General features: G+C 33.0%; 4 protein-coding genes across 4 annotated transcripts; 1 reads left to right on the top strand and 3 right to left on the bottom strand.

Annotated features, from left to right (window-relative positions):
- Window positions 1-9,612: 9,612 nt before the first annotated feature.
- LOC11432518 (UDP-N-acetylglucosamine transferase subunit ALG14 homolog) lies at window positions 9,613-11,280 on the bottom strand. Its single transcript, XM_003597850.4, has 2 exons — window positions 11,075-11,280; window positions 9,613-10,634 (listed from the first exon to the last, which is right to left on the bottom strand). The coding sequence occupies exon 2, from the start codon at window positions 10,503-10,505 to the stop codon at window positions 9,804-9,806; it is 702 nt and encodes a 233-aa protein (XP_003597898.1). The 5' UTR covers window positions 10,506-10,634; window positions 11,075-11,280; the 3' UTR covers window positions 9,613-9,803.
- Window positions 11,281-12,928: 1,648 nt separating this feature from the next.
- LOC11432517 (uncharacterized) lies at window positions 12,929-14,269 on the bottom strand. Its single transcript, XM_003597848.4, has 2 exons — window positions 13,773-14,269; window positions 12,929-13,515 (listed from the first exon to the last, which is right to left on the bottom strand). The coding sequence occupies exons 1-2, from the start codon at window positions 13,939-13,941 to the stop codon at window positions 13,277-13,279; spliced, it is 408 nt and encodes a 135-aa protein (XP_003597896.1). The 5' UTR covers window positions 13,942-14,269; the 3' UTR covers window positions 12,929-13,276.
- Window positions 14,270-16,919: 2,650 nt separating this feature from the next.
- LOC11420983 (cysteine proteinase inhibitor 5) lies at window positions 16,920-17,219 on the top strand. The gene has a single exon (XM_003597847.2). The coding sequence runs from the start codon at window positions 16,920-16,922 to the stop codon at window positions 17,217-17,219; it is 300 nt and encodes a 99-aa protein (XP_003597895.2).
- A 221-nt stretch (window positions 17,220-17,440) lies between these two features.
- Window positions 17,441-22,455, bottom strand: LOC11435279 (phospholipase D alpha 1). Its single transcript, XM_003597846.4, has 4 exons — window positions 22,306-22,455; window positions 22,100-22,199; window positions 18,606-20,508; window positions 17,441-18,145 (listed from the first exon to the last, which is right to left on the bottom strand). The coding sequence occupies exons 2-4, from the start codon at window positions 22,190-22,192 to the stop codon at window positions 17,712-17,714; spliced, it is 2,430 nt and encodes an 809-aa protein (XP_003597894.1). The 5' UTR covers window positions 22,193-22,199; window positions 22,306-22,455; the 3' UTR covers window positions 17,441-17,711.
- Between the last annotated feature and the right edge of the window lie 2,801 nt (window positions 22,456-25,256).

Below are 25,256 nucleotides of genomic sequence, written 5' to 3'. Positions count from 1 at the left end.
AAACTCACTGTCATTCTAAAGACGGAAGAATAAGAGTAAAGATAAAGAGAGACACTAGACATGTTAGTGAAAAGGTTACGAGAGACATTTTTTTACCTGATCTAGGAAGTAGAACAATGAGGGGAAAAATGAAAGAGACAGTGATTGCAACTTTGAATAGTCCAAGTGGAGACATCATGAAGGAGATTGTTTGAGAGAGGAATAGAAGAATGCTGATAAGTGAAAGTGTACATGCATATGGTGTGGTTGAGACTTAGATGTGAAAATAAAACAAGTGTTTGAAATTAATGTGTTAGATAAAGTTGAGAGATGTTTCCTTTGGGAGAGACAATGGTCTGGTTCTATGGCTTATTCACCAATGAAAATAGGATTCACACAGTGTAAATGTGTGTAGTTTGTTCATTTTTGGGAAATTGGTAAACTGACTTTGGATTGTTAGTGAATAGTGACTAACTGACATTGGCCAGTGTGTGTGTGTGTGTGAATATCTACCCTGCCTTTGGGAAGATCATTGTTTTTTCTGTTATCCTGAAATTACTTTGTTACCCTAGATTAATTGCTGAAACTCAGAAACTTAATATTGGATTGACCAAAAAAAGAGAAGATAGTTGAAAGTCAATATTTGAGAGACTAATTCTTCTTGAGGATACAAAGATTTATTAAAGGAAATTGATTTTTTTTAGTAATGGACACTCTTTCATACATATATAATAGTGACTAAGTATTTAATCATTGATTACACGTGAATCTCTTAGGTTCGATTTGCCTCCACTAAAATATGTATTGGATGCTAATGATGTGAAAAACTAATTCTCTTTAGAATATTTTGTATGCCTTAATGTGATTTGCACAAGTACATTTTGGCGATGGTTTACGAAAAAATATTTCGTACACATCACTATGCATTAGAGATGAGGATGATGATTCAGAGTGAGAAAATGGGAGAGAATAAGCTATAAAATTTGTCAAATTTGTGTCCAAATTCATATGGATATATACCATGTATTTATAACATATGATACATCACTCACATATGAAAAGGCAACCTTTCACGAAGAGTTGCAATCATTTGAGATTAGAACTTTTTATTCAAGAGATGTATTAATTCACTTTCAGTTATGTGTAACAATGAAACAATACATTTCAATCTCAAATCTATAAAGAGTTACGACCATTGGAACCCTAAAACATGAGAAAAATGCACAAAACACAAGTTAATGACAACCCAAAATTGTACATGGGCGCTCGTATGCCTAGCGCCCGCGTTGGAACTGCATGGAGCGCCCAATCCCAGAGAGCCAGCGCTTGATTTTGCACTTAGAGCGCCCATTGATAATGTCTCATTAGTTAGTATTTTTACAGTCAATTTTAAGTAGTTTTCAGTTAAGTTGAATCAATTCAAAGTACTTTTATAGTCAAACTGAGCAAAAAAGAGGATTTTGAAAATATCCAGCTGTGTTAGTCATTCTTGTTCTAACTCTCTCTAACCTAACAAACTCTTGGAGTTTTTGTTCTTTATTTATTTTTATAGGTTGAGTTGATAAAGTGAACTTAATTTCGAGAAGTCATGAGTGGTTAATTCAAGCACGGAATCAATGTTTTGAAGCATAAAGGACCGATGAGCAATGTTCAACACGAGACAAATTTCCAGCAAGTGCAAAACCATTTTCTCTAATAGCTTTTTGTTGATGTCAATTGTGTTTTGCATTGTTCAACATATATGATCTGTAATTGGCCTTCCTATCTTTCTATCTTTCTACTAGATGAAAACTTTTGTTATATGACTTTATTCTAATTATTGATGAAGTTTATTGAATCATTTTTCTTATCTCTGTTCTTAATGCTTGTATTGTTTGGCCGCCTTTAAATTGATTTACGGTTATTGTGAAACGGAAGTTGAATTTATAAACGCTTTGAGATAAGAAATTCTTTCCTTTGTAGTCTAGGAATAGATGCAAACCCTTGAAACCACTTGAGAATTCTTGTTCATTCATGCTTAATTCTAACCTTAAATTCACTAAGGAATTAGGAGTTGTTTTAGAATTAATGGTTTTGCCACTAAGGAATTAGGGCAAGAATAAATTAGAGAATTCGGTAATGATTCCATAAGTCGATTCAATAGGTCATATTCAAGTTAATAACTCAAGATAGTCATCTAGTGAAACTCTTCCCTGACAACTTTATTATTATAAAGTTCAAACCAAATTTACTTTACTTAATTTTCATTATTGCAATCAAACAAATTCAGCACATTTTTGTTCAATTAAGTTATAAATACTATTCGACAGTATAACGCGATCCTCGAGTTCGACACTCGGTCTTACCGTTTTAATTTTACTACTTGCACGATTTCGTACACTTGCGAAAATCGCTTTCACCCATCGTTGTGTTTTTTTGTGTTTTACTTCAAGTGATAATTGATCTTGGGTCATTAAATAAGTTTCATTGATTTCGCATGAATTAGTGTGTGTGAATTGAAAATAGTAGAAGTTCCATATTTAAAAATTAACACCAACTAGTACTCGACGGGAAGGAACACACGATGCAAAATCAATTACTACATGTATGACTTCGCCGCTGGTCGAGCCTGACCTTGGTTATATGGTAAATTTTTAGTACTCGAAAAATGTATAATTTTTTTTTTAATTTCGTGTGTATTTCTTCCGGCATGTTTTGCCCATGTATCATGCACCCTAAGTTTCCATCAATTTCATGCTCCCCAAGTTTCGTTTGACTTGACCGAGTTGGTTTCTCCGCCCCAAAATTTCATTTGATCGGGTCAGTTATTCCTTCCTTAAGTCTTGTTGATTTTAGTCGCGAAGAAGTTCCTCTATAAGTAGAGGACTCCGCATATCTCATAACTTACATAAAAATCCTTTGAGTTTTCGAGGATTCTTTCTATTTTCTTCCCTACGTTGCTTGAGTTTTCAAGCAATTATTTCCTTCTTCTTTATGTCCCTTTCGGGTTTTGATTGGTAATAGTATCATATTTTAAAGTGGTTGTATAATAGTCATATTTTAAGGTGTAATTTTAGAGCGGATTTCTACATTACAATAGTAAAAAGCAATATATGATCTAGATTGTTTTATTTTGAGGACATTCTGGTAGATTGCATGTCTTACTTAAATTTGGACAGTTTTACGAAATGTCTTGAAGAGTTGTGCATGTCCTCCATTGTGTGTCTTACTAAAATAAATATATTAGGAATCAAAAGTATGATTTAGCTTAATTGATACTCACTCAGTTCCATATAGTATTATATAATTGCAATGCTTAACTAACCTAACAATATTCTAATACGATGTCCTTCCGACACAGGATTGAGATTCACTGATGATTCTAACAGGAGTAGCTTTTCAGTTTTTCAGGCAGATTAAATTTGGCATGTTGTAGAAGAACTGGAGAAGCATCGAAGTGCAGTTAAATTCATTGTCAATTTTTACCTTTTGCCTTCACTTTTTACCCTCCTAACCTGGTGGCCTAAGCTTAACTTTTTTCCAGCTTCTCTTGAATTTTCTGTGTCTGAATAATCCAAAGAAAATCAACAACTTTTTGGAAACAACAAAACAAACTCTTTTTCCCAAATAAAGAACATGTTACTTGACCCACTTTATCGTTTACAAAAATCCAAAAATGAAACTGGTACTGTAGGCTTGTGTAGTGTCCCCATCACCCTGTCAAATTTCCCAACCTAGCTGTCATTCTGGAATTTATCTTGTATGTACTTTACTTAATTTGTGGTTTCATCTTGCATGTATTTATGTATCAAATTTTGCCCAAAAATATCAATAGAGTAAACCACGAATTTATTTTTGACTTTGTATCATGTTATTAAGGTTGTTAATATTTTTGACTTAATGTTGGTTTTTATATTTAACAAATAGTTAATACCTTAAATAGCTATTGTAACTTGCACGAGGTTTGAAAATAGTTCATGTAAAAATAAAAACATAGTGTTAACCTCTGTAATTTCAACTTTTTCATAATTAACCATCTTCATATTAAAAAAATATTCTTCAAAAAATCTTGTAATTTTAGTATTTAAACGGATATCACGTGTACACATCTCTTATTTATAATTTTTTAATAGTAATACCTGATAAGCAATCATTTCCTCCAAACCAACATTACTCACAAATTTCTTTAATGGGGTCTACTAATCATCTATCAATAACTCTATATTATTGTATTTCATTTTTTTTTTTTAATATTAAAGACATGTGAAACTCGTTTACAAAGTGAGGTTTTAGTTGAGACCCCATTAGGCACCCAAAAAAAATCTCCCTAATGATGGTACCTATTCAGTACGTATAAGTCTTGTGAAGATAGATACTACTACTACCATTGAGGGTGCTCTAACACATTCCAATAAATTTTGCCTTGAAATTCACATGCACAAAATGTTGAAAAATGAAAAATTGTATATTCAAAATTGTGGTCCAAAAGATCAAATATCTTTGCAACCTTGAGATATACTAGTGTGATTGTACTACTAATAAAGATGTAATTGTTCTTTAAAAAAAATGTAATTGTACTAGTTGCATTGTTACTACTAAGAAAGATGGAAATAATTTGAAAGGAACAGTTATTACTTATTAGTATAGGCTTATAGCAGCCGAAAGAAGAGGAACCCATAGTGTGGGGGTGAACCCCTAAAGCACCTGAAGACCTATGAAAATCCAACTTAGAATCAAACGGTGGATAATGAGTATCTCTGTCTCAACAACATCTTAATAAGGAAGGTGTACGGTTAAAGACAATAGAGTGGATGATAAGACAATTGCCTTAGCTGGTCTGTTTTGGCATTACCTAAAACCTAACCCCTTACACAAGTAACTGTTCAGATCATTAAGGTGACATCATCTCATATCCGTACACTTCTTGTCACTAAAGTCTTCTCATTGTCTCGTCTTTGTTCCCCTCTCATTTGTGACTTCCCAAATGCTAAATTCCTCCTATTCATTTTTGGTAATATACTGCTATGATTATTCTCTATTTACTCATTCTCACCCCTTTTGTTTCTTTCTTTTTCTTGGTCAACATTCTTCATCTCTATTCAGTCTTCTTCACATGTTTTCTCATAAAAGTTAATGGGCCCGTATCTAAAATCTGAGAGCATATATACGGGTCTACAGAAAAAGAATGCTATTGTCATCATATCTGTGTTTTTGCTAGTATACCTCTCTATATATAACTCTTTTCATTTTTTAATATTTAACATATAACTTTTTTTTGTTTATTGAATTTTACACTTAATGTACATCTTAAAATTTTGTACTTAAGATATTTGCTACATGGTTTAGAATTTTTTGATAAAAAAATTGAGTTTTTTTTATTTTATTTTAAAAACTCGGTATCCGATCTAAAAAAAATTGGGTTTTTAATTTGTTATCACTTATTTTTCCCGCTTAATTTGTGTATTATTTAGTAGTATGTATTTTGTACCTAATACTTAATCATCTACATACTCTTCAAAATACGCTAATATTAAAGTAGTATAAACATAATAAAATAAAATAAAAAAGAGGGCATGATAAACAATTAGACATGTGTATCACTCAAACATGCCCATAAATAATGTGGATAACTCCTTTTGAGGGAACGGGAGGGTAGGTTTAGAACAGATGGATTTAGGATATCAGATAAGAGGTTTTTAATGAGAAATGAAAAGGAAGAAGTGGGGGAGTGATGATGATGATGAATAAATATGTTCGTGTTTTTTAAAATGAAAATGTAAACTTTTGAACTCGAAGTTTTTTTACTATAAAAAGTACTCGGTGTCTCAAAATGAATGACTTATTTGATCATTTTATACAAATTAAGAAAATGTATATGTATAAACCGAATAAGAAAGTGATATTTCTATTAAATTATCATTTATCATGCATTGGTGTAATCACCTTAAAAGCGCATATGCATCTTTGACAAATAAACTACATTAATATTGATCCAAGGGTTAATTTAACTCTCATCTCGCACAATAAAAGCTTGAATCATTGATATGCTCCCTATCTTCTTTTATTTACATATTAAGAAGAAGAAAAATATGAAGGCTAACTTTTTTTAATGACAAATTTAGTATGTTAATTGCTATGTTTTTTTTTTTTTTTCCTTTCTCAGGATTTTAATCGTAGACCTCCAACTCCTTAACCTTTAGCTCAAACCAGTTGAGTTGTTCAACCCGCTAATATGAAGGCTAACTGGCTAAGGAACTATAGGTGTACTATTGATGTAGGATGGTTTTCTTAGTAATTTTATATTTCAACTTAATCTTATTATTTGTTTGTTTTATTTTCAGTTTGTTATTTTTGCCCCATCAGGGTTTGTTATTTCCCTGTTTAAACTTAACAGTTGTAACCAAAGAGAGATGACTCATTAATAGTATTCGAAACTTTTTCTCTCAATTCTGGTGGATTCCGAAAACCCTTATTTGATAGGTATGTCGCTTGCAACCTGTCTGTTTATCTTTTATGTTTGGCGTTTGCTAACCCTTGCTTCCATACTACGTCAACTAACCCGTTACATCAAAATGAAAAAGACTAAGCAGGAACTTTCATAATAGTGGATGAAAATACGAAGATGGCCAATATTGACAAGAAAATCAGCAGAATCGTTAACTTTAAGATAAATACAGCAATTAGGGACATTCCAATCAGCTGTACAAAGTGGATAAAGGATCTCAAAGAGAATTAGGTTGAACGGCAAAAGTAGTGGAATGACCATTATAAGCCAAATGCACTTGGAAGTCAAGTCTAACAAAGGGATGAAATAAGAAGTTGTTGAGCTAACTTAAAACCATGTAGTAGTTCCAAAATCTCAGCTGAAATGGCGGTATAGAAGTCCTTAAGTTACAATGGAAAGCTCATTTGAGTCACCAATGAGGCCACCAGAAGCAATTTTTTTTTTATCTATGTAGCTATGGAAATCATCCACATTCAGCTTTTAACAACCAATGATATTAACCCAAGTAATTAACTAAATCAAACTCCGAATTATTTGGTGTTAATAATTTCCACAATACCATCAATTTGTAACTAATTATTTACGTAATAGTGCTAGAAACACTGTTTTTCTATCACTCTCTTATTGGATTAAATCAATGCGGGTCTCCTACTTTGAAAATGGATTCCACATAAAGTGGTAAGACCTACATTGATTTCATCCAATAAGAAAGTGAATGTTAATGAGTGTTAAAAAAGAGTGTTTATGGCACTTCTCTTACTTACATTAATAGTGAGACTGTATTTGTGTAAATATATATGAGTAGAGTATGACAGATTCAAAGGCAGGGAATACATAAATTTTGGGTTTGGTAATCCAGCTAGAAGATCTCAAGTCCCAACTATTCAAACTACTACCTCCATTCCTAAATTTTGATGGTTTAAAATATTTACACAAACCAATTAAAAAATACAGATATATGTTAACACCTCAAAATACAAAATATCACCTGTACTGTACCAAAATACCTTATAGAATCTTACAAATTTCCATATTTATGCATCCAATCTACTCTCGGTATCTCGGGTATAGTTAGAAGAACTATTGTAAATTATATCTTGAGTTTCTGAAACACTCAAAATTTTGAAACAAAATTAAAAGGCTTAAACTACCAAAGTTTAGGAATGGGGAGAGTAGCTATTTGAGTTCCTTCAAACAAAGTATACTGAATGGATGAACAGAAAAGGTCCAACCTAGTTCCTATGGAAATGGTAAGTAAATTCTACTAATACAATTGCATAGTGTCTGAAAAAATTAGTTAAGTTATCAAGAACAAAATCTGTTAACCTGATTCGAGCTGCTATACTGAAAAAGAGCTAAACAATGGAGTTTGAGGGGCTCCAATGAAATGAGTTTAGGTACAAACTCTCGTATTGTAGATTGGCAGACCATGTATGTAGCATACAAAACTGAAGCAAAGTATAGAATAAATGCCCCTGCATACATCAACCCCAAGGTCCCCAACAACCATGTTCCCTGGATGAATGCTACCATGATCAACTATTATGAAGTGATTAAATGACTAGAGAATTTAAACTGATGGAAGAAGTGAAAACCAGGTGATAAATTTCTATAAAAGAAGGCCACAAATCTACAATATAGACAGCGGTTCTTGGAAAGCTATCCACATCCACGGAGGAAGTGTTAAAAGGAAATTTAAGCTAATGGTAAGCTTCCCATAAACACAAATCAACACATCCATTCGGGGCTTCCTTTGTGTCAATCACAATATATAATGTAGTCAGGAACGAGTTCCTACGTAGGATCGGTCGGCCGGTGAAAGAACGTAAACACGAGGAACGTAACACGGTTCGTAAGTAGGATCGATAGGTTGTTGATAGAATTGAGAGAAATATATAGGGAAAATAGAGGGAAAACAAGGGAACCAAGCATAAAAACAGAGATATTAGAGGAAAAACAAAGGAACCAAGCAATAAAACAGAGGAAATAGAGGAAAAGCGGCAAAAAACATAGGAAACAGAGCAAAACAGAGAAAACACGGTTCGTAAGTAGGATCGAAGCACGGTCGAGGTGCTGTGGCACGTAAGATCGTGCGATCCTACGTGCTGGGACTCGTTCCTGACTACCTATGCACACATTTATGCCATAAGCATAAATGTTTCACAAAGCTGATTCAATTTCTCACTTGAGCATATAATTGTCTAATTTCATTCAACAAAATTGCACCTGTCAGTAAGTTCCCATATCACGGTTACATATTAGAAACTGATAGCACACCAAGCTCCAATAAGTCTGATGACCCAATCTTGGGCCCAAATCAAATCATACACACGGTGCTTCTAGAAGCTTGTAGAAGGTGTGGGAATAAAAGAAGGTAGGATATTCCCTAGAATCTACGAGAATTTCAGTTATAAGAGAAAGGGAATCCTAGTGAGTGAGTCAAGGAGAAATATTGTAAGAATGTCATTAGGAGAGATATCTCTCTGGTCTAGGAGCATAGCTCTGGTTAGGAGTTCATAGAACTCTGGTTTATCTCTTTCATTTTTTGTTTTCACCATTGTAGAGCTCTTAAGCTCATCGCTTACCATTAAATAATACAGTTTTTTGTTTTATATTGAGTTCCATCAGAAACCATTCAACTTCTGAACATCATACAGAAGAATTTGTGCATAGAAATCACTTGGATGGTCAAGTAAAGAACAACGCTATCAGCCATTAGATCTTCACCAGAAGGCGTGTCATGCCCATATATGGTTTAGAAAGTTTTTTATACACACGTTTTATGGCTAAGTAAAAAGTACTGATTAAGCATTTATCTCTAAACATAAGTTTTTTTGACTAGCATGATTATCTAAAGGAAAGAGACAGCTTACTATTGACTATTGAGTAGCTGGAAACGAAGCTTAGAAGAAGATTATTGAAACACGCATCATGAAACAACCCATAGCTACTCACAGACTTAAACACTCACCTCTGTAAGTAACCATGCATGGTCAAGACAATATCTCTGACAGGTTCCACACCCCATGAAATATACTTTTTTGTTCTCTCTTACTTTGTAGCATTTCCTTATATTGTTGTTAGGAAACATGGTATCCATGGAAATGTTAAAATATAAGCATGTATTCATTCAAAACAAAACACCTCTCTTTTTTTATAGTTAAACAAATCTTGTATATGTTAAAAGTTGTTGTGTTTACAAGTAACAAAAGGCAGAAGAATAAAATTGCAAACGTAAAACGACTAAAACAAGTTCACTTACATGAATAGCTAGCTTTATAGCAACATCATAAGCAAAATTTGAAGCTCGTTGATTGCAGAATACAAATTTATCAATTGATTACATGAGTCTACCGACATAGGTAGCTCGGGGATATTGTTGTTGCAACTGTGGCCATTGAACAAAAATTTGATCAGCCAACCACAACTTGTATAGGAGCAAGCCACTCAAGGAGAGCCTTCTAACTCTTGCAATACTCTCAACGTAGAAAATTGACGACCATCTGATTCCTAGCACCTTAAATATAAATGCAATAACACAAAGGGGAATGCAAGTTCCAGGTCCATTGCAAAGTATCACTTCAGGTCTAATTTTAATCATCAGCCATAGAGCATGCACTATTGCAATTAAAGTAGTCCAAATTGAGGTTATATATGATTGACCCACTTCTCTACTTCGATAAATCTTCATGAATTGTGCAGTATCAGCAACGGCCGTTCCACTCTCAGATGCCAGAGAATTCTCCAACAAAATAGCTTTTTGAAGACTCATATTATCAGTAGCAGCAGCAATGTAGAATCTCGGTTTGAACCTATCTTTCTGTAACACCGCCAATAGATTAAGCATCTCGGCAGTATGACCACCTGATCCTAAAATAATAAGGGTACTGACAGGTTTTGAAGCTCTTTTGCTCAAGGGCCTGCCACTACTATATATGACATGAACAACACGAACCAAGATCAAGATGACAACAAAAGCCACACTTGAAAGGGTGGCAATTGAAGATAAACTAGAGAAGCAACAGCCATTGCCTTTTTCCATCGAAGATAGTTTCAAGATTTTCAATTGCAGCTACACATCAGTTGAAACCCTTCCTTCCTAATGCGACCAACTCCAGCAGCGTTTTACTGCTAGCTTTTCCTTTTCAGGACCAACAACACACCTCTCTCACTGCACAAACAAACAATATTATAAGTCTATAACAAATGAGGATGCTAGAGGGGTTTCAATTTTCAAAGGGCCAAAATTGATTCTAGAGGGGTAGAATTGCTTTTGGCATGTTTGATTGTTCTAAAGTAGAATTGATTTTGGTCGTAGAATTGATTGATTCTACTTGAAGCTAGAATTAAGTAGTTTATGGCTTTTACAATTGATCATTACACACAAATTTAAAATTCAACTCACTTTTAAGTGAATGTATCAAAACACATATCACTTTACATTCAACTCTAATCAATTTTATGGAATCAATTAATTCAAAATCAATTCTTGTCAGCACAGAACCAAACATATACTTAAACGGAAGTATTAACAAACAGAAAGTTTATGGTTGAATGCATGCGATGCGAAGAACAAAAACAATTGTGAAGGAGAAGGTTCAATAAACATACCTGGAATTGAGAAGGTGATACAGATCGGGAGAATGAGATTACGTAAGGACGCGGTCGAAGAGCACCTTGGCCGGGCGGGAAGGGGGTGCCGGCGGCAATCGCACGGTGGAGGTGACGAGTTTTTTGTTTTTTGCAGAAAGGAAGTTTCTGAAAACAAATGAAGAAAAAAAAGAAGGCAAAACTGGACCCGGTTTTAACCGGTTCGATATGATCAACGATTTTTTGAGAGCAAGTCAACAATTTTTTAGAGCATGAGTGCAAATAATTATTTTAAGAATTTTGTTTGGGAGGTTTTAAAAAATAGTTTTTTTTTTAAGAAATCAAAATCACATATTAATAACAACAACAAAAAATCATTTCAGATACAAAGAATTCAAGGTTTTAAAAATTAAGATCGACAAAAAATTATATCGAACACTGAATTCAAGGTTATAGTACAAAAATAAAGAGTCAACAAACAAAGAGAAGTAATGAGTACGAAAGCTAAATAATAAAATCCATGCTATGGAGAGGATTTTGCCACCAAAAGGTAATAAACTCCACTTTGTCAATTAAACGATGCATCAGAATCTCTTTATGCCATAAGATAATGCAATTTCTCTCATTTCAAGTCACCTCTATGCAAGTCAACCAAATCAGTTGAAGAGAAGACCTAACCTTTTTAAAATTACCTCCTAATTTTTCAAATTAAGTGAAAAACACTTGAACCAATGTGTATTAATTGGATAGAAAAAATATTCACATTTTATGTCACTCAGTTTTTCAAATAAAATTATCGTCAAGCATATGGATGGTTTTTTAAAGGGAAAAAGCTTAAAGTGTTTCATTAATCAATATGTGTTCTATACAATCAGGTATTGCATACAATAATTGGAAATTAGCTGACAATGTTGTCACCTTAGCTAAAGCGTGAGCTGCCTCATTTGTTTATCTCTATATAAACTCTACCTTAGAGTTTTCATAATGATTCCTAAAAAGAGATTGACAATTTTGTATGATATTTCCTAACTCAATCATATCAAGTTTTGTCGATGATAAATTATCAACAACCTTTTTCGCATCCATCTCAAAATCCATAGCACTAAGGTTAAACTCGTAAACCCATTCTAAAGCGGATAATAAACTTAATTTCTTTGGTGGTTGAATTAAGGAACTTTTGCTTCTGCAAACTATACAATATGGTTGTGAAATTGTGTGTCTTTTCTCTTCATAGATATTGAGTGGAACAATCTTGGTACATATTTATGTAGAAAGAAATTAATAAGAAGCTTAATATGAACATTGTTAATTTTTAACATGAGTAAATTAATTTCTAAAAAACCCTGTTTCAAACGATTTATCTCCAATTCTTGGCCTCTATTTGGTTTTGCGGCAAGTTTTTTGTGTTACTTCAAAACGAAAGCAATATTTTCACATAGAAGCTTCATTTTCTAGCTTCTAAAAATCGCGTTAACTCTGCATTGGTATCACCGTTGCCGCGCATATTGGGTTATCAAATGTACAAACAATCAAACCATTAGTCCTCTTTACAACAACGACTTTAATTTAATAAAAATGAGAATTATATATATATATATTTTTAATACATATTCACATTATATTTTCAGTCACATAAGATTCTCTTCAATTACTAATTACTTGGAAATGGTTTAAAACGTTAACAATTATTTATGCGACTCTTCATAGATAAAAAATCATTATATTTATTGTCCTTACAAATGAGACGGCGAATCAATCAATTGGAGCCAAGTAAAAAATAGAAAGAAAACAAAAATTATTAAGGGTAAGATTCCTTGGTTTATAATAAGTAATATTTGTAACTTTTTAAATATTAATGTAGGAGTCACTTGAACATGGACAAGGTTCAGTCAAGGATGCTAACCACCGCTTCTTAACCACTTTATTTAGTTTATCACAAAATATCATTCACTATATTAATATTAATATTAATATTTTCATCACAAATTAAATAACTAGTGATGAGTTGGATCATAATGTCAAATCTAGTTGTGGTCAACATGTCCCCACACTACTACAACCACACAACAGTTGTGTATGTGTAAATACCCTCACCACAAAACTAAACTAGAGAATTCAGAACCACTCAAAGAAAAACACAAAAACAGAGGAAAAACAGAGCAAGATAGATAAAATACACTGCTTCATTGAATTTCCTCTTTCCCAAGTTTCATTCAACGATAATCACTCAATCCTATGCACACGATCCCTCAAAATACCGTTATACAAAGCCATTCTATTTGCAGGAATTCCACGAGTTTTTGTTGCTTCACTTCTGCAGTTGCTATGTACTCTGTTTCGTTTCCTCTGTTTCTCTTTCTTTGCTACCTCACTCTTTTCTCTTGATTCCTTCACACTTTCTTCAAATCTAACTTTCTTCTTATTCTTCTTTGAATTCATTTTTCTCTCCCTCTTCTTTTCCTCTGAGAAAAAAACATACACACACAATATAGTAAGAACTAAGAACTAAGGAGTTTTTTTGACAAACTGTAAGGTTAATAATTTTCTATGACCTAGCTCAACTGACAATATCGATATTGATATTGTTAGGTTAAATATTTTCATCCGAGTTCGAACCATGTACCACATAGTTATAGTTGTGTGTGAGTTTGAGTAGTGTTTTTCATCCTCAACATACAAAATAAAGTAAGGTTAATAAAAAGAAGAGGTGGTGATTTACCTGAATATAAACAAGAGCGCAAAATTTGTGTGTGAGGGTCATGAGAGACGTGACTTCCAAGAATTTGAAATGATGGGTTAATCTTGTGTTTGGAAAAAGCTAGATAAAGCATGGTGCTTGATACAAGCATAGCTGTAGTGAAAACAAGACCCTGTGAAAGAGAAGTCATTTGTTGAAGAAAAAGAAGGATTGAATTGAGTTGACTAGAAAGGAAGAAGAGTTGTATAGATATATAGAGGTGGGTGTAGGTGAGATTGCTTAATGGGAGATATAAAATATAAAAATGAAAAAGAGAAAAAGAATGAATAAAAATGATAAATTGTAGAGTGTGGTGAGTGATGAGGGGATAAAAGAAAAATAATGGCAGTAGTTAATTGGTGGTGGATGTTAAGTATGAGGTTCTAGATTTTTCTGATGTGATTGATGAGAATGAAGAGGATGAAAGATTTGAGGGGTGGGTCGGTATGTGTAATGTAATGAAATGTTCGGTTTGGTGAGAATTACATGATATGATATGATATGATATGAGAAGAAGTTGGATAGAACAAAAGGATGAATGCGGTTTCGGTTTGTATTGTTTTTGTTTGCATCGTTGTGTGTTGGATTTGGTGGGGTTAGATAGTCCACTTGACCAGACATTTCGTACGGTCACAAAATCCTTGACATCCAATTATTTGTACAGCTATCTAATTGAGAAATTCTTTTCATGGTCAGGTACACAAATGCATAGTGTTTAGAAACACACATTACAAGATTTTTAAAAATGATTTAGTATTTTAAGAAATGAGATTTTGATGTGTGTGACCAAACACTATGCATTTGTGTTTGTGATCATGAAAGAATGCCTCCTATTTAATAGATGGCAGTTGGGACATACTTCTTTTCTTTTATTCTTAATAATTAAAAATAGTAAAGAGAGAAAAAAAATGGAGAGTAAAAAAATGACGTGAGTATGAGCAGATGTGAGAGCAGGTCAAACCGTCTGATTGGGACCTATGACCTAGCCTATTTAAAGTCTACCTCGACCTAGTTCGTTTAATAAAAAGGTCATACACAAGTTTTTTATAAAGCATGTGTTTAGTTAAATAGATCAGACTAAAACTTAAAAAAAAATCTATTATGCCCGTCCGATCAGCCTATCAAACTTTTCTATATATAATAATATATTTTTCACTATTAATATTGTTGAAGTTTTTTTCTTCATAAACTCAAGCCTACATATGATTTGATTATTTAGTAGCAGATATACTGGTGTGAGATTTTGTTATTTAGTAGTCGACATATTTGTGTGCTTTAGCCTTAGTGTGAGATTTAATATATTTAGTAGTCGACATATTTGTGTGCTTTAGCCTTTTAAAAATGTCAGATCAGACTTTAAAAATTAGCCTATAACGGATAATAGGTCAAACTCAGACCTGCAATTTTTGAAGTAGACGAGCTTAATTGTCTAAAAATTAACACAAAATGGTTGTACATATATTGTTTCTCAAATTTTAAAGTTATAATTTTAGTTTAAAAAAAAACACACCTTGTCGGTCTTGATCTAACAGTCGCTTATAAGAGAAATTAGAGATATCCTCGTGAGTTTAGCTCAATTGACAGGGATATTGCATAATATATGCAGGGATCGGGGTTCGAACCCCGGACATTCCACTTCTCCACAATTAATTGTGTGAGCTCTAACCACTAGACCACTTGAAAAGAAAAAAAAAGATGCTTAGTTCAACTCCTTACTTTCTTTTAAAAAGAAACTATTGAGTAGCATTTGCCATTCCCCAACATAATTTTAAATTTGTCATTTATCTTTTTTCTTTCCTTCTAAATTGAATCAACTATAAAAACATGAACACAATAGACTTTTCGATCATATACGCCATTGTAGAAAAAAGAAAAGCAATAATGGATTAACTAGACACTTTTTAATACTTAAAGGAATAAATTAACACAAAATGGTCAATTTTATTAATGTGTTTATACAAAGCCATTATTATCTTGAAAGAAAAAAAAAAAATAAGAATTTCAGTCCTTTTAACCTAAATCTATTGCATAAATTTACTATTTTAACCCTGATGCTAAATTCCTTTGTTTAACCTTATTGAATTTTCCCCCTTCTCAATTTTTCGATACATCTTCTTATATATTAAAGTTAACACATAAGCATATTTTAGCCCTAATTTTAACCTAAACCTATTGCATAAATTTACTATTTTAACCCTGATGCTAAATTCCTTTGTTTAACCTTATTGAATTTCCCCCTTCTCAATTTTTCGATACATCTTCTTATATATTAAAGTTAACACAGAAGCATATTTTAGCCATAATTTTAACCTAAACCTATTGGATAAATCTTCTTATATATTAAAGTTAACACAGAAGCATATTTTAGCCCTAATTTTAACCTAAACCTATTGCATAAATTTACTATTTTAGCCTTGATGCTAAATTCCTTTGTTTAACCTTATTGAATTTTCTCCTTTCTCAATTTCTCGATACATCTTCTTATATATTAAAGTTGCTATCTTTTGCATTCATGCTACATAGTAGGGAGCTGAACAATGCATTCAAATGATAGAATTTGTTTTCTAATTTATTTGGTTTTACCTAAATCTTTTAAAAGGAAAAATTAATTATCTTCTTTTTCATTTTTATTTTGTTTGATGTAACGAAATTAAAGTTATTCTATTTTAATATTTATGACTTGGAATGTATCCTAAATCGTGTATTTTGTATGATTGAACGGAATTAAAGTTCTTCTATTTGTATGGTTTTTGACTTATTGTTATATGACTTATGACTCATTCTACTATAGTTTAATACAAGCTTATGTTACATTTTTTGACAAACTTAGGTTACATTGTTAGTTACTACATTCTATAAGACCCGTGCGTCAGCACGGGTCAGAGTTCTAGTATTAAATATTATTAAGAGTTTTGATTTATTTCCGTGCATAAAATGGAATGAAACTATTGACTTTGTTTGATTTATTTCATTCAATTAATTATTAATAAATTTATTTTATACATATAGTTTTGAAAAGATAATAGTTACAGTACACCATCAACTAGAATTATAAAGTTTGAAAAGAAAATAGTTACTATACATCATCTCATGAGAATCCAATTGCTTGTTCTTTTCGTCGTTGTCCTGATGGCCTCTGCCATTGCAAGAATGGAAACTAGTGCCGGTGGTTGGAGCCCAATCAAGGACATCAACGATCCACACGTGATTGTTATCGCCAATTTTGCTGTTACCGAGTACAACAAGCATACTGGGGCAAACTTGAAACTTGATAAACTCATCAAGGGTGAATCTCAGGTTACCTCAGGGATCTACTACGACCTCATCCTTTCCGCAGGTGACGGTTCACATTCTAACATTTATAAAGCCCTAGTGTGGGAGAAGACATGGCAGCACAACCTCATTTCCTTTGTACCTGCTAATAATTAATAAATGTTGGTTGTTTATTCTATGATGTTATAACATTATTCCTATGTTTGCCTTATCATTGTACTAAAAATATTTTATGTTTTGGATATCAAAATGGATTGTGGATTCAAATCTATGATATGATCGTCTAAACTGTGCAAACTTCCTTTTGGTTATAGTTTTATTGAAAGTTCATGAGATTTTTAGCCTTTGAGAAGGAAAATCATTTAATATTCATGAAATGAGAAGAAGAAAAATACAATTTTAAAATTACAACAAATATGATATTGTAGAATACATGTCAAGGATTCCTAGCTAGAATTTATCATAGTTATACATAGAAAGAGCAGAAAAATACAAGCATTACAAATCAACAGCAAAGTCCTTAATCATCTCAAGCTTATTAGCAGTTTTTAAAAGAAAAACAGTTTCGCAGGACCATTGTACCATTACAGTCATTGCTCACGCTAACACCACAAATACTATATTTAGTGAACAAAGTAGAAAATGAAACTAAGTAGTAAGTATGGGTGGGAGGTAATCAACTTTTCCACCAAGAACACGGGCCTTGGTGTCAGGGAAGAATTCAAATCCTGGCAGCTCTGTCACGTTTCCTTCACTGGAAACCCCAATGGGATAGCGGAGAAGGTGGCCAGGGAGGTCATGCTCAAGAGTCTCGCTAGAATAGAGATCCCAATACTTGTCAGCAATCTGGTTCACCTTCCTAATGCATTCTTCACTTTCTGGGTGAAGGAAGGTTTCTTGAAGCATGCCAAGGTGCTCATACCACAACGACATGCGGAAACCATGAATCTGACCCCTTGCAGGCTGCCTATTAGCTAAATGATAGGGTTGATAAGCTCCCATTGCAATTTCAGAGTCTCTAGCACCATCCATTGATCTTTGGTTGATGTTGGCAGATCCGACAATTATGTATTCATCATCAACTGCAAACAACAAACTTAGTTTTACCACACTATGAACTCCTACCATCAAAGGGTATTTTCTTGGTGAGGAAAAGGGATATTGTAATACTTACCAGCTTTCTTTTATTAATCTCAAATTTGTTTCAAGAGTCAAAAAACTTCTCAAGAAATTTTTTTGTCCAAATGTGGACCAACTTATCTAAATGAATAATTAGAATAACGTATTTTTTTTCCTAGAAATAACTTTAAAATCAAAATCTGCGTGAGATTTGTGTAGCTTGCAGAATTGCTCTTGACTACTATATGATGAGCGAGTCAGGTTTGAGTAAAGTTCATGTGGGTCTCTATCATTTTGAAAAGAGTCCTACTAAATAGGAAAGGAGACCCATGCGAACATTGCTCAATCATAAAAAAAAGTATTGGAAAGAAAGTGTTAGAAGGAATGTTATACAAAATATGTCAGCTTAATGTTTTTACTTACCTATCATCATCTTGGCATGAACATAGATCATGAAACGCCTGGCCTCTTGAGCTCGCATATAATCCGAATCAGGTTCTGGTCTTTCAGGAGGCTCGTACTCTCCTTGTTTTACCACCTCTCGATTGCCAAGGCAGAAGAATGTCAAATAGTCCCGAGGATTTTCCTCAAGTCCCTTGGCATTGAGTGCTTCAATAATATCTTTGTACATCATATCCATTGTTCTCCTCTGCCAGTCTAATATTGCCTGAACTGATGAACTTTCTGGGACACCCTCAGGCCACATGGGAACCACAACATACACAGTGAATCTTTCCCCAGCTTCAATCTTGCTAACAATCTTAAGTGAAAGCTCTTTTGGGATCAGATGCAAAGCACCAATGTCTTCAGGCTTAATACCATCAGCACTCCACGCATAGCAACTTCCAAGGAAATATTGATTTTCAATGTAGATGAAATTCTTTGCGCGTCGAATAGCATTGATATAAGCATCTTGAATACTCCTATCTATTATGTTATCCTTCCCACTAATAAGCCCAGCTTTAGCAGCATCATCAGGAGTCTCGGGGAACCCGAAAGCTGCTCCACCGTCAATAGATCTAAATAGCTGAACATTCCACGTCTCTTGATCATCAGGGAAAGTTACCGGGGATGGGGTAATAATGGCATCTTCAAGCTCTCTCAGAGGAACAAGCAAGTCCTTTCCACCTTGCTTCCTCCATCTCTGCTCAAAGTTAAACAAAACATCCCAAGCAATGGGACCTTCAAGCCTTGAGTGGATATCATGCCAAGGTTCCCTAGGACCACCTTTTTCTATTGAAGCACCAGGAAAGTTAGGCTGATGAAAATCATCATGATGTGCTGTGTCCAGAGTTCGGAAAAGTGAATGAAACGGAGTATCATATCTTCCATCACAGAGATCAATGCCTCCTACAAAACTCACAATTCTTCGTTTATTTAATCCCACTTCATTTGGCAACTCACTGTCCACCACCAAAATTTTCTGATGATGAGTAAACATGGTGCCAATTTCTATATTCTGGACAATGCTTCCACCATCATCCGGATTGCGAGGGCATAAGACACAGTGCACTTCAGAGCCTCGGAAGAATTCCTCAGTTTCTTGATCATGAGTAGCCATCAACCCATCTTTTTTTAACAGAGGAACCGACGTTCTATCATCCCAAACAAGCATTAATACCCTAACACCTTCTTGTGCTTTTTTCTTGAGAAGCTCACCAAGTGTGATGTCTCCTCCTGGCTTTGGCCTCCTTGAATCCCTTACCAAGGAAATCTCGGTATAAACAGACCACCCTGTAATGTATATTAAGTGCCTTGCTTTTGTGATTGCATCAAAAACATCCTCCCAACATCTATGAGGCTGGTAAGTCTGACCTCCTGCAAGTTGTATATTGGGGACAAAATTGTCTGAGATATGAGAATCTTGGTACAGAGAAACCTTACAACCTTGTCTTTGTGTGTAGAAAGCATAAGGAACTCCAGGAAATTTAGGACTTCTAATGCCTAGAGCCCAGTTGCGGTCTTTTGAAACATCAAAAAATTGCAGCTTCACATGGATCTTTGAATTTCCATGAATTGGTTCTTTATTCACATCCAATATTTCAACCCATCTATCTACTTCCTCACCACCCAATACCTCCTCAACGGGAATGTACGCCCTTCCAATTAAGGTTGCCCCAATAGGATTGTCATCTTTCACAGTGAATATGATATCTGATGCCAAATGGGCACAGTAAATGTGAAAAGACTCGTTCCATTGAGGATTAACATGCTCCTTTTCTATGATTCTGGTCCTTCCCACTCGTGCTTTCTCTAAATCAATGGTTGCATAAAGTTTGGTAGTTCCTTTTCCGAATCCAACTGTCTCCTCAAAGTTTTGTCTTATCTAAAAAAAAAGAATAAGTGAATGTAATTAGCAACACATAAATCAACAATCAACATCGATGTACATGGAAAATAAAGGTCCAAAAGTGAAAAATTATCCTTCCATCGTGTAATAAAGGTACAAAAGTGAAACAAAAATATTTTCATCAGGTACTAAGGCATGTAAACATAAGTGGATGATCTTCAGTAATAATATGCATGCACTTATGCTAAAACGAAGGGAGCTCCAAGCAAAAGTCTAACCCTAAAATGAACAAGGTTAAGATCAAAAGAATAGATTGTTAAGGTAAAGCATTTGAACCCATTCTTAAAAATATCCCATCAGAGGCTTTGATAAGGATGAAGTCAAGCTACTAACACAAACCTAACAAAGATCCAGGTTTGTTTCCTTTGAGTTCATATGTGTTCATATGTTTTTTGGGATAAAACATAGCATATGCAGGACAAAGGATAAGTATGATAAAATTTGAAGTTATTGAGTTGAAAGACCAGCTTAATGAACAAAAGGTCATTTTAATTTCAGGCCGACAGGCAACAAATAGATTCAAATGAACAAATTAAGGAACCAGAACATTGTAATAACTTTCCCTTCACTATTAAAATCAAACATTAAACATTTGAAGTAGCAAAACATTATGTGATCACTAATAATCTAAATGAAAATATGTAAACTGTCTGAGACATAATAGCAAACTTTACAATCCAAGCTGAATCATTTGCCAAGAACTTCTCAAGGCCTAAAGAGATTTACTTTTTTTAGCTTATTATTTTCTTCTAACAATTATTTCACCAACACAAAGAGCAAAAACAATCAAGATTCTGAGTACAAAAGAACATTAAATGTGATTGGTAAGAAACATATTCTTGCCTTGATGAACTTCTGTCTTATCCATGGACCAATCCCAGCCACCCTTCTCTTACACTTTCCCTTTTTTTCATTCTTATAATCTAATTTTTTTCCCTTTTTCTTTTTCACAAAAAATAAAAATCTAACCTTTGGACTTAAAAAAAAAAAAAAAAAAAACTAATCCTTTATCCTTCCAACTAACTATTCCTTCACTACCCTTCAAACATTTATGATTTTATCAGTTCAAGTCAACAAGCTACAAGTCAAAGATCACAGAAAATTCAATCTCCATGTTTGAAAGAACAAATCTCATCAAGCAGATCAGAGATTTGACGGTTAGTGATGATGAAGCCAAAACAGTGGCAAAATTCCACTAAAAATTACAATTAACCAAAATTTCAGATTGAATTATTTATTGATCATGAAATCTGAATCACAATTGATGAGATTAACAATAAGCTACTGTAATAATTTTGTTCAATTATATGATGATCTAATCATCAATAGCACCGGTACTTCTGATCAAATTCGTGTCCGGTGTGCGATAGAGGTAGACACTAGTGATTACATTAAATTAATTTATCTGCTCAAATTATTATCAGTGCTGGTGGTGTCTGTGTCAGTGCTTCATAGATCTAACCGTACAACAAACAAATAACAGAAACCTAAGAACTAAGTTAAGTAAAAAAAATGGATAATAAAAGCAAAAATAAAATAAAATAAAAAGAAGGAAGAAAAGAAGCACCTTGGAAAGAATGTTACCACCACCAATATTCTTGAGTTTATCGACCTCAAAGATTGTAGCATGAAGAGTTCCATGTAGCAGAATTTGCGCCATCAATTACCTACAAAGTTTAACTATAGTTAGTTTATGCAAATAATAAGAATTAAAATGGATCTAACAAATATGTGAAACCAAAATCGAAGAAGATGAAGAGGAAAGAGACTAACTTGTGTAGAGTTCAGTTGAGAGATGAAAAATGAGTAGTAGGTGAATGATGAATGGGAAAGGAGAATAGAACCGAGATATAGTAGGAGTTTATTTATTCAAGGATGGGTAGCACCAATTAAGAAATTAAACCAGTTAAAAACTCTCGGTTAATAGTGAAATTGCTTAATATACGCAAGAGTTAAGATTCGAATCCAAGTTTGGACATCCATTCTTTCCGCCTTAAAAAATGAAATTTTAAGTATTAAATTACTCTCTCTATCATATTTATACCTAACTTTTGTTTTTCAGATTTATTAAATAATTGATGTATAAGGATTATAAATAATCCAAATACATAACTTATTTAATGAATTTGAAAAATAAAAAGTTATTTATAAATGTAACTTGAGAGAGTATTTGAAAACAAAAATGTTCAAAATTTCAATCGTGACAAAAAGAATCTAACATAGCAGTTAATATACTAATATTTTTTATTAAAAATTATAAATTATTAGTTTATTTTTAAACACAATATCTGATCCATAAACTGACTAATTCAAAAAAAAAAAATCATCGTCTATTAACCGAAGAATTAAGAGAGTCAATTAAAATATATAGATGACATTGATCAAACAAATACATAGCTTGCATCTAGAGGATTTAAAATTCAATATTCAATATACAAATCGATTAATTTGAAAGAATCAAAATCATCGTTCATTAAAGGATATCAAACTAAAATCGGAACAAAACTTTATAACCGGACTTAATACAAAAATGTGTTAGTATTGAGAAGAATACAAATTCAAAACCTTAAAATAAACACACTTTGAAATTTTAACCTTTTATCGAACCAACTGATAGACCATAAGAATTATTATCTGGGTAAGAAGGAATTTTTTTTAAGATGATAACGTGCGATGAATTTTAATTCAAAACTTCGAAATAAACACATTTCGAGGTTCTTATCTTTTATCGTACCAACGGACCTAAGAATTATTATTTGGGTAAAATGAAATTTTTTTTTTTTTTTGTCAAGTAGTCTAGTGACTAGAGCTCACAATTAAATTGTGGAGAAGTAGGGGGTTTGAACATCAGCCCCTGCATATAATATGCAATATTCCTACTAACTGAGCTAAGCTCACGGGGGTATGGAATTGTTTTTTTTAAGAGGGTAAGGTGGGATGTTTGTTAGGATAAGTTTATATAATATAATTATTTATTTATTTTATCATAAGTTTATATAATATAATTTTGAGTTGTCACGCCCTCATTGCTTTTAATTCATCGCAAAATCAACGCTGTCTAAGTGGGGTCCTCAATAACGCTTGTTAACCCGATGCCGACAAACTAAAATGGGGTGAAATACTTTTCAATATTTTTGGATCTCTTTTTCAAAGGTGTACTGTAGACAAATCATGATGAATAGAAATTTCTATCCAAAACATGGATGTGCTGTCAAATATCTAGAAGAATATTATTTTCAAGAATGTTCAAACAATTGGTCAAGATGTGGTGGATCTTAAAATACGAAAACAAATGTAATATTTGGCTAATCGATGAAAGCAATTTGAGAGAAATTGTTGGATGTTTGTTTATTTTATTTCAAAAAAGTGTTAAGAACAAGTTTTACGTCAATTCCTCTAAGAAAAACGTCTTGCGTCAATTAGTGGATAATATAAATATTTTTACTTCCACTAAATTTCTTCTTTTACTTATTTAAACCTACCTTTCAATTGTGCTAAGTTTTTCCAACGCTCAATTTTTATAATAAAAAATAGTTTTACTGCACGAGAGTAAAAGGATATCATTAATAGTGTAAGGGCACTCTAAAGTCTAACCCAACAAAATAAATTGCATGTTATTCAAAAAAGCAATGCTACATATTCTAAAGGATTTTATTATGAAGGGGTTGTGAGATGCTATCTTGCCAATTAAAGTAGTTTTCTTTAGCAAAGGTAATAGTTTTTCATTTCATTTATAATCAACAAATGCAAATTAGTTGGTACATCATTGAAATTTTGGGCTATGATGAGATAAGGATGCTCTAGTTATACAATGAATAACTATATTAGTTTACCTCCAAACATGCGATACTACAAAGTCGGATCTATTAAGTAAGAGACTTTTACATTGAAAGACGAGATCTCCAAATTCATTTAGAAGAATCTTTGTGGAACAAATAGCATCTGATAGAGATTTGCAATCCGTTTCAAACAATACAGCGTGCATTCCGTTTGATATGACCATTTTGATAACTTTCAATAAGCCTATGGTTTCAGCTTCTAGGACTGTGACTGATGAGTGAAAATACTCTGATTTCCAAGCAATAATAGTCTCGTAGAGCCTCTAAAACACATATTGTATCCCATGATGGCGTCAGCGGCGTTCACATTGCATTTAATCATATCGTCTGGGGGTTTGCTCCAATTATGATAGGCTTCAACTTCATGTAATGATGTTTGAAGAATATGAGGTTTTCATGTTTTTTTTGGTAATAGTCGATCCAACAAAAATATATAATTAATTCAAGGGACATTAAGATTTTGTTTATGAGTTTGGAGGAAAAAGGAGGGGAGGGTTTGTGAAAAAAGGAAGGAGTTAGTGGAAAAAATAGAGGACATTGGGAGATTTTCTTCAAAATATAAAATCATCCTCATTTGGGGAACTAAAAACTGTATTGGTGGAGGGTTTTGGAGGGTTTGAGAGGGTTTATGTGAATTGTTCAAATTTAATATATGTTGTTATAATATTCTTAAAATTAAAAATATATTAATCATAAAAATTAATTTATCACTATCTAAAAAATTACTTTTTCGAAAAATGTGAAAACATTCTCAATTTTTTCATATATTTTTGTCCCAAAAATTACTTTTTTGACATAGAATACTTCATATTGACACAAATAAATGACTAAATTATCCCCAGCGGTAGTTAACTGCCTCTGGCATATGCACCGGCAGTTAACTGC

Source organism: Medicago truncatula, chromosome 2, assembly GCF_003473485.1.
Source record: "Medicago truncatula cultivar Jemalong A17 chromosome 2, MtrunA17r5.0-ANR, whole genome shotgun sequence".
NCBI classification, from domain to species: Eukaryota; Viridiplantae; Streptophyta; class Magnoliopsida; order Fabales; family Fabaceae; genus Medicago; species Medicago truncatula.
The sequence above is the reverse complement of the archived record's forward strand: the minus strand, read 5'-3'. Positions and strand labels throughout refer to the sequence as shown.